Source organism: Olea europaea, chromosome 11 (assembly GCF_002742605.1).
Source record: "Olea europaea var. sylvestris chromosome 11, O_europaea_v1, whole genome shotgun sequence".
Lineage (NCBI taxonomy): Eukaryota > Viridiplantae > Streptophyta > Magnoliopsida > Lamiales > Oleaceae > Olea > Olea europaea.
In genome coordinates, this window is record NC_036247.1 from 10,884,496 (window position 1) to 10,894,977 (window position 10,482).

General features: G+C 38.0%; 1 protein-coding gene across 1 annotated transcript; it reads right to left on the reverse strand.

Moving 5' to 3' along the window:
- Nucleotides 1-3,310: 3,310 nt before the first annotated feature.
- Nucleotides 3,311-6,069, reverse strand: LOC111403365 (DEAD-box ATP-dependent RNA helicase 21-like). The gene has a single exon (XM_023031848.1). It carries the CDS (start codon nucleotides 5,972-5,974, stop codon nucleotides 3,869-3,871), a length of 2,106 nt encoding a protein of 701 aa, XP_022887616.1. The 5' UTR covers nucleotides 5,975-6,069; the 3' UTR covers nucleotides 3,311-3,868.
- Between the last annotated feature and the right edge of the window lie 4,413 nt (nucleotides 6,070-10,482).

Sequence of the window (10,482 nt, forward strand, 5' to 3'; positions counted from 1 at the left end):
GATGAGGAATTAGGATACAGATTATGGGACCCAAAGACAAAAAAGGTCATCAGAAGCAGGGACATAGTGTTCTATGAAAACCAAACATTAGAAGACATTGAAAATCCCTAAATATCTCCTAATTCTAATTTTGGTGCCCAAAATATTGCTCCAGATCCAGCACAAACACAATTCACCATAGATAATGACGATGTGTATGAGGAAATGCCGGAAGCAGAACAGGAGGATGAAGAAGGGGATATTGATCAGGGGGAGTCACAATCCTCTTCACCAGATGTTGTTGGACCATCACATCAGCCAGATGATAATACACCTCCTGAAATTAACGATCCACAGGTAAGAAGATCTGAACTAGGTCAGATTCCATCAACAAGATATCCAGAATCAGAGTACCTTTTGCTCACTGACGAAGGAGAACCAGAGAGCTTTCTGGAAGCACAAACTCATGTGGACAAAGACAAGTGGATACAAGCAATGCAGGATGAGATGGAGTCACTGCAGAAAAATCAATCATATGAGTTAGTTGAACTTCCGAAGGGAAAGAAGACATTAAGGAATAAATGGGTTTTCAAACTCAAGAAAGATAGCAGTGGAAAGGTGGTAAAACATAAGGCCTGTTTGGTAGTCAAAGGATTTCTTCAAAAGAAGGGAGTTGACTTTGACGAGATTTTTTCACCTGTTGTAAAAATGACCTCAATTCGAGTTATCCTTGGATTAGTAGCCAATCTGAATCTAGAGCTTGAATAGATGGATGTCAAAACAGCATTTTTTCATGGTGTTTATATGAAGAAATTTATATGGAGCAGCCAGAAGGTTTTGAAGTTTCAGGGAAAGAAAACTTCGTTTGTAAGTTAAAGAAGAGCTTATATGGTTTTAAGCAAGCACCTAGGCAATGGAACAAAAAGTTTGATTCTTTCATGGTGAGTCAAGGCTATAAAAGAACAGCTGCGGATCAGTGCGTTTATATTCAACACTTTTCGGATGGCAATTTTGTTGCTCTTCTATTGTATGTAGACGACATGCTGATCGTCGGACAAGATGCAACAAAAATCAGGCAGCTGAAGAAGGAACTCTCCAAGTTCTTTGACATGAAGGACTTAGGCTCAGCTCAACAGATTTTGGGAATGCACATAACTCGAGATAGGAAGAATAGAAAGTTGTGGCTATCCCAAGAGAAGTATGTTGAACGAATGATCAAGAGATTCAACATGCATAATGCCAAACCTGTCAACACTCCATTAGCAAACCACTTCAAGTTGAGCAAAATTCCATGCCCCTCATCCAAGAAAGAGATAGAGGAAATGTCATTGATACCTTATTCTTCAGCAGTTGGAAGCCTGATGTATGCCATGGTATGTACAAGGCCAGATATTGCACATGCAGTAGGCATGGTGAGTCGTTTTCTTTCTAATCCTGGAAAGGAACATTGAGAGGCAGTCAAGTGGATTCTCAGGTACTTCAGAGGTACATCAAAGATATGTCTGTGCTACGGGGGAACTGATCCAATCTTGGAAGGTTATACAGATTCAGATATGGCGAGAGATCTTGACAGTAGAAAATCTACTTCGGGATTTTTCTACACTTTTGCAGGGGGAGCTATTTCATGACAGTCAAGACTACAAAAGTGTGTTGCTTTATCTACAACAGAAGCAGAATATATTGCAGTGACGGAAGCAGGTAAAGAAATGTTGTGGTTAAAGAGATTTCTCCAAGAATTAGGGATCAAGCAGAAAGATTATAAAGTACGTTGTGACAGCCAGAGTGCTCTTGACTTGAGTAAGAACTCAATGTATCACTCTCGAACAAAGCACATTGACATCAGCTATCACTGGATAAGAGAGGTGATGGATCAACAGCTGTTGAGACTAGTAAAGATTCACACAAATGAGAATCCAGCAGATATGTTAACAAAGGTGGTTATAAGGGAAAAGTTAGAGCTATGCAGAGACATAGCTGGGTTAGTTGTCCGATAGCAATTGATTTGAATGCGACTGGAGGGGGAGAATTGATATATTCCAGCTGCATTCAAGATTCTTTTATGCCGAAATTGTTGAAATTTCAATTGCTTAATAAACAAGTAATTCCCACCAACATGCATGCATGAAGGATGAAGAAAAATTTGAATTAAAACTCTCTACCTTTTGACGGCCACAACTTCAATTGCTTAGTGGAGAAGAAATCTATACAAGAAGAGAATTTGAAATGAAATTCTCTAGCCGCAATTCTTGATTGGTTTTTAGCCACAAGTTTATGACGGTTTGTAGCCAAGATTTTTCTATAAATAGAGCTCCCGTAAAGAGAATTAATATGTCCCTTGAGAGGAAGAAAAATAGGATAAAGAAGAGAGAAAAAAAGAGAGATTAGAGAGACTCTTTTGAGAGGTTTTTTTTGAGTTTGTAAACTCCATTGTAAATTCTATTCAAGTAGAAATAGAATTGTTTTTCCTCTTTTATTTTCTCTTCACGTGATCGGAGAATCACAACATTCCTGACCATCTTTGCCATTTCACATGCAAATAGAGCTTGTGTGCTATACTCTGAAAGCCCATACTGGATACATCCACCCTCGTCAGTTCCCTTACTATTCATAAGATTCACGTTGCTCGGAAGTGACTCATGATACAACCTCTACAAAAACACACTTTCCTTCAGAGGTATTCGGAGCTTCCACAGGGCATTACACATCATCACTTTTCTTAGGAACTGGAACCAATATAGTTTAGGCCATTGTTCAGCAAGAATGTATACCCACTTTTTTTGTCTTCCCCGTTAGAATGCTCAGAGGGATTGACACTATGAACTGAGTAAAAGACATTTGAGATTTTAGAAACATCCCACAAGCCAGGCTCTAAGATGAGGTCTTGACTGTTAAGAATTTGATTCTCCTGCACAGTACTGTCACTGTGCATACCATAAGGAGCGTCAATTTTCCAAGCTTTTGCACCTCTCACACCAGTTAAGAATTGGATTCTATTGCACGACTGTAAATTCAGTTATATGTAGTATCATTATCAATGCTGAAACAATAAAAACCATTACAGGTTGAAGCAAGAATATGATGCAAAATACACATAAATCACCGAGAGTGAGAGAGAGAGAGAGAGAGCATGAAGATTAAACTCTGGAATCAATTGGTATCACAAATATTTGGTCCCAAAATAATTTAATGTAATTTCAAGTAAGAGAAATGCTAACTTAGCAATGTGGAACCATTTCAGTCGACAGCTTTGCAAACTGAAGACAACCAAACAGCAAAAATTAGCACAATTGCCATGAAAAAATGATAGGTATAAATTTTCCGACATATAATATCCACAAATAGTAATACATTTCATAAGCATATTTGCTAGCCGTCCATCTGACATGTAACATGCGCAAAAAAATCAATAAAGACAGATTTATCATTAGAATATCAACGCCAGATATCTTGAAAAGATTATCGAATCTACCATTAATACTATCGTTACAACAATACAAACAAACGAATCATTATTTCCCAAAAGACAAAGAGGGTGCTATATAAGCTCTACGACCAGTAATCTTGGAATCGGCTACAATAGTTCTTTTTGGCAACTCTATTCATCCACCACATACATCTATTGATGCATCAAACAGAATCAAATATTTGGCAACCACATCAAACAGGTTAATCTTAATAACTTTCATCCTCTTCTAAATTGTTTTACTGGGATCATAAAGCTCTTCATTACAACTTCTTTAGGCGTGCTAAAGTGTAGATACCATTTCCTGGATGTTGAAGCACCAGTAGTTTGTATTGTTATTAACGGCCATTATCACCCATTCATTTCCCACAACAAAAAATTAGAGATCTTCAAATCACTGCAGGAAAATATGGCCAGATTGCTGCATCAATGAGCGAAAACCATGTCATTCCTTCTGGCTGGTCGGTCAGGAATACTACCAGGCTTAAACTTTGAAGCCTCGTGTCTGGCAAGCTCTGGAGGCACAGGACTGTTGCTCTGTATAAGCATTTGCTTCAGATCGTAGAAGACATCAGTATCATGCAAAGTCAAGAATGTGGTGGCAACACCAGTCTTCCCTGCACGCCCTGTTCTCCCAATACGATGGGTGTAAGCTTCAATATTACCAGGCATATCATGATTTATGACGTGTGCCACATCATGTATATCAATACCACGACCTACTACATCAGTGGCGACCAAAACATTGTATCTCTTAGTTCTAAATCCCTCGAGGCTTATTTCTCGCTGCTCTTGCGACTTCCCCCCATGCAATGTAGTCACACGATAGCCCTCCTTATCCAAGTTTTTGGTTACATTATCAGCAACCTTCTTTGTGTTAACAAACACAATAGCTGTCTTATCCCCAAGCTCATCCAGGAATTTCTTCAACCTACCCTGTTTATCATTCTCCTTCATCATGATAACATGTTGAGTAATGAGATCAGTTGTCTTTCCTGCAGTGCCTATGGTAACAACAACAGGATTTCTCAAGTACTTCCTTGCCAGCCGCTCCACAGCAGGCGGCATGGTAGCACTAAACATGTAGGTCGTTCTATAAATCTTGTTCTCATCAAGCTCTTCTTCCTCATTCTCTGGTTTCAAGTTACTTGAAGGCATTGCATCCAGTAATCCCACAACTTGAGGTTCAAAACCCATATCAATCATTCTATCAGCCTCATCAAGAACTACATAGTGACACTGATTAAGAACCGCATACCGCCTCTCCAAGCAATCAAGAAGACGTCCAGGCGTTGCAATCACAACCTCACACCCTTGCCTAATCCTAAAACCTTGTTCTTCAATGGACTGCCCACCAACAATAGAAACAACCTTAATACCCAGATAATGAGCGAACTTTACAGTCTCCTCCTCAATTTGCTGAGCAAGCTCTCTAGTAGGTGCCATCACAACTGCATAAGGCCCCTCAGCCTCATTCTCTTCGGTCATAGGAGGAAGTCGGGTAATGTAAGTTAACATGGGAAGAACAAAGGCAGCAGTTTTACCTGAACCAGTCTCAGCAACACCAATCACGTCACGCTGCTGCAGCCCAAGAGGAATGGCAGCCATCTGAATTGGCGATGGAGTCTTATAGCCAGCCCTCTCCACTGCCTTCAACAACTCGGAACTCAACTTGCTCTCAATCCAGCTCCTCATAGGGCGAGGAATTTTCGAACCCTTGTAAGAAATATTAAAATCTTCCCTAAAAATTCTCCAGTCTCTCTCAGTCATCTCCTCAAGCTTCTTCTCAGACCAATGGCGATCCACCCTCATATCAAAAGTATCATACAAGTCAGCAGCCTTCTCCTTCTTCTTTTGTGCAGCAGCTTCCTCTCGGGTCTCCTCAACACCCTCTTTCTTCCTAACCTCCTCACGAATCTCCTTCTCATTCTTAGCCGCAAGCTTTTTCTGCTCCCTTCGATCCATTCCTGCACGAAGTCCTCGACCAAATAGTAGCCTAGCTTCATGAGGATTCTGATACAGCGAGTTCATATCCCGAGAAGTGTCCTCAGTATTCTCCCAATCGAAAGAGAACCGGAACTTCTCGCTAGGTTTAATCACCCGCTTCTTAGGTTTTTTAGACCCCAAATACTGTTCCTTAATAGCAGCCAATTCCACTTCACGCTCTCGCTCGGCCAATTTCTCCAATCGAGCACGCTCACGTGCCTTCTGCTCTTCATCGCGCTCTTTCTCTCTATTCCTTCGCTCCATATCCCTATCCCTTTCTCTTTCTCTTTCTCTTTCGCTACCATGGTCACGCGAAGACCGGCGGTCCAAATCCCGGTCGCGATCCCGATCCCGGTCCCGTTCGGAAGAAGAAAGGGGTTTAGCGTCATTGTTGCTTTGTAGGAAAAGTTCGGCTTTGCGTTTTTGTTGAGCGATTTCCTCTTGGCGGCGTCGAAGGGCAAGCTGTTCTCGCTCAGTTTTTGTCAGAAATACAGGCTTCTTCACCCCATCAAGCTTCTCTACGACGTCATCTCCATTCCTCTTCATCTCTCCCTGTCGAATTGAACTTAGAACTGAGAATTTTGGGTTTTATGTTGAGAAATTCGCTTTACTGTGAAAGAAAATAGTGAAATTGATATTTCCGATCGAAGCCGTGACTTTCCCGGACTGAAGCTTTGATCGTAGCGATCATTTGAATAAGGTAGTTTACTAATCTCTGACATTCCAAAACTATTGAATGTATCATTAGTCGTATTTATATAACGTTGTTATAAATGTTAAAAAATTTAATTATAGTACAGAACCGAACGGAACCGAACCGATCCGAACCGAACCGAACCGAATGGAACCGAACCCGAACGGTTCCATAATTATATTTGGACCCGACGGTTCCATTTACTAGATACCCGAAAAGTTTGGTTCGGTTCGGTTCTAAAGAGAACCGAACCGAACCGACCCGCGCCCACCCCTAATTAATAGCGCCCCTTTTCGCCCCCAAGCTCATCTCATTCTCAATCTTTTTCTTTCTCTTATTTTTAATTACACAATTTTTTATAAAATAATATTACACAAAAATAAAAAAAATTTCATTATTTTTCAACCATATATTTTTCAAAAAATCACTATTCCATCTATTAAAATTAACTAAAAATGGAGGTCAAACGGGGACATATATGATTGGTTAAAAAATTAATATACTAATAACTTTTGTAGTCTCTATCTTTTCTATTATTTGTTTGCCAAGCAAAACTAGAGTTAATTGTTCTAATGGTCAATGAACTTAGATCCACATCTTTGTTGGCTACTAAACTTTAAAATATCGAATTTTAGTCACCAAACTTTGAAAAATGTTGAGTTTTGGTTACTGAACTTAAGTCAATATTTTCGATTGCTCACTGAATTTAGGTTCATGTCTTAGATTGCTCACTGAACTTATATCCATGTCTTAAATTACTCGCTGAAATTTAAAATGTCGAGTTTTGGCAATTAAACTTTGAAATATGCCGTAAGTTACTCGCTAACATAACTGTTGAATTAAGAAACATATCGAGTTTACAGTAAATAATGTACAATATTTTTCAAAGTTCTGTACAACATTTTTCAAAATTCAGTGGTCAAAACTCGACATTTTAAATTTCAATGAGCAATGGAAGACACAGACCTAAGTTCAGTGACCAAAACTCAACATTTTTTAAAGTTCAGTAATTAAAACTCGACATTTTAAATTTCAGTGACCAATCAAAGACGTGGACTTAAGTTTAGTAACCATTGAAACAATTGACTCGCAAAACTACAAGCCCAAAATCGTTTCTTTGGGAACTTGGTTTTTAACCTATAAAAAAGCTCAGCTTAGTTCTCAACCCCACTTTTAGCTATAGAATTAGTCCTCACTCAATGAAAGAAATCATTCAAAATTTTCTTTTCTTTTTCTGAAAGTCAATAATTTTATTAAATATTAAGACCATGTTTGTTTCTCATTCTTTTCTCATTAAAATGAAAAATATAACCGTTATACATCACATCAAACTACTAAATTTAAATTTTTATCTCTTGTGCGGAGCCCATAATGACTATATTTTTCAACATTTTAAATTTCAGTGACCAATCAAAGACGTGGACTTAAGTTTAGTAACCATTGAAACAATTGACTCGCAAAACTACAAGCCCAAAATCGTTTCTTTGGGAACTTGGTTTTTAACCTATAAAAAAGCTCAGCTTAGTTCTCAACCCCACTTTTAGCTATAGAATTAGTCCTCACTCAATGAAAGAAATCATTCAAAATTTTCTTTTCTTTTTCTGAAAGTCAATAATTTTATTAAATATTAAGACCATGTTTGTTTCTCATTCTTTTCTCATTAAAATGAAAAATATAACCGTTATACATCACATCAAACTACTAAATTTAAATTTTTATCTCTTGTGCGGGGCCCATAATGACTATATTTTTCATTTTTACAAAAATGAAAAACAAACACCCCCTAAATGTCTCCTGGAATAACAAGGTTGAGAGAAAAGGAAATATATTTAATCCACCAAGTTGAAACATTACCTATACATGTTTGAACTGCAAGTTTGTGAACCCTTTATTTTAAGGTTAAAGGATAGAACAACAAGAGTCACGAGCAATTAAACCTAATAACTCAACAATATCTAAAAGAAGACCCTCAATTGGGTCAAGAAAAATTTGACACCAACTAATGAACAAGTCAGGGTGAGTTGCGTTTCACACAGTCAATGTAAACTTCTATGCTTAGTGCGAAATCCTTGCTTACCTTGCATTTTTTTTTCTTTTAATATATGTGTGTGTTACATTCTATAGTTTTTATTTTGAAAAAGTGATAAGTAATTATTGTGGTGTTTTTTTTCTTCCCATTATCCCAATATTTTAGGGAAGTTAGTCGATAGAAAAAATAGTTGATTCGCTTATATTTAAACCTATGTTGCTTATGTAATTAAGGCAGAATGAAACTATTTGCAACTCTTGGTTGTAATTTGAAGGTTGGTTCCTCAAAAATCAACATTTGGGAGGCATAGATTTCTTCGAATTAACCTAATCCGTGACCATTTTGACCTCAATTGTGAAAACAACAACTCTTAATCAACTAGGACAAGGTGAATTGATGTAGTAAACCAACTTGTGCATCTTTACCCACCCACGAACCTAGCGTTTTCTTCGAAATAGCTGTCGTTAATGTCCCAAAGTCATCTTTGATAATTGCCCCCCTAAGTGCAGCTCTGCATCCCCGAAACTTCACCCCTAAAGAACATGTCTCACTTAATAGCTCGAGTTATGTATAGTTGTAGTGAGGATCAAAGATGAGTTGATTATATAACAATAATGGAAGAGTAGACATCAAATTTGGTCTCTCGTTTTTTTTTTATATAAAGGGGGAACCCGCAGTCGCTACCCTTCGAGTGCCAACTAGTAAACCCTCGAGCTGACGTAATAACATGCACTTTGGTCTTTAATACTAAATACCAAAGTGCAGGACATTGAAGAATATCATTGCAATTTTTCTCCCGTATTTCTATTGAAAGAAAAAACATAATCAACTTTTTATAGTGATGAAAAACTCTTCTATCTTACTTTTCATGTATTTAAAATATCTCCAGCATAAGATCGTAATCTTGTATAGTTGTCCGTGTTTGTCTCCATCTATACTTACGAATGTGAGGTAAATATAATATAATGAATAGAGATGGATTACTTCATTCCAATATAGTAATATAGTAATAATTTAGATCATGATTGATGTTGGAATCTTCACATGATATTGAGAGATGATGAAGAACAATCTGTCAACATGATTCATGAACAAAACATTGATACCACAAATAAATGAAGAAGAAAACAAACAAAATTACAAGCTTGAATAGCATAGAACACTGTCCTAAAATTGTTATTCGCTTCCTCTCCTTCAAGTAGGGATACTTAAGGGACTCCAAACAAATATTTTAATGGATTCTTCAGGCCTCTGATTGGATTGTACAAGATGAAATCCAAAAAATAAGAACAATAGGAATATTAATAAATCTTAATTTTGTGTGTTTATTTTCAAATTTGGGAAATGTTAATTGTGTCTTTCCTCATCAATTTCTAATTTTATACATAAAGAAGTACCACTCCTACGCAAAAAGATACACCTCAAATCATGAAAATGTTGTAGAGAGTTGTAGTATGACCCAAATTCTATTGGGCATTTGTGTTTAGATTGAAGATGACTTAAAAACGTCAAATTATGGAACAAGAAGAAAAAGTGGGCACATTCCCCCTTGCTGTACGTCTGGCTCCAGCTCCAGCTCCAGCGCTCAAAAAAGGAGCGCTGGCGCTCATTTGGTGCCAAGCTGTCGCTTGAGTGGAAGAGTTACCGTTCACTTGGAGGCTGCTTGGCACTCGATGATTTGGGTAACTAACCTCATGACTAAGGAGGACTTGCGCAGCATACTTACAACGATGATTTGGATTTGGGTTACTACCATTTTGGGTAGTCCTTCATAGCTGCTGGCATACAGCTTCTCTCAAGAGAAAAGGTGGATGGAAGTTCAGACCACTTTCTCTAGCCTGTGTCGCTTGAGTGGAAGAGTTACCATTCACTTGGCGCCTGCTTGGCACTCGATGATTTGGGTAACTAACCTCATGACTAAGGAGGACTTGCCCAGCATACTTACAACGATGATTTGGATTTGGGTTACTACCATTTTGGGTAGTCCTTCATAGCTGCTGGCATACAGCTTCTCTCAAGAGAAAAGGTGGATGCAAGTTCAGACCACTTTCTCTAGCCTGCACAAGTTCTCAACATTGGTAGCATTGTTTTGTAACATTGTAATGGGAAGGCATGCTGATAGGAAAAAAAACCGCAAATTGATTATTTGTATTAGAAACATAGTATTGCGCGTTACACCAGAAGAATATTCCCCAAAAAGTTCTAAATTGTAGATTCAATCGAACTTGCATATACAGGCATTGAGAATAGAGGCGAAGCTGGGATTTTAGTTCAGCGCGGGCAAATTTTTTTCGACATCAAATGTCGAGATTTTGGTCAAGGATTTCATGA

Bases quoted from the DNA above. Each gene is read 5' to 3' on its own strand.
- LOC111403365 (XM_023031848.1), bottom strand. From the start codon at position 5,974: ATGAAGAGGAATGGAGATGACGTCGTAGAGAAGCTTGATGGGGTGAAG.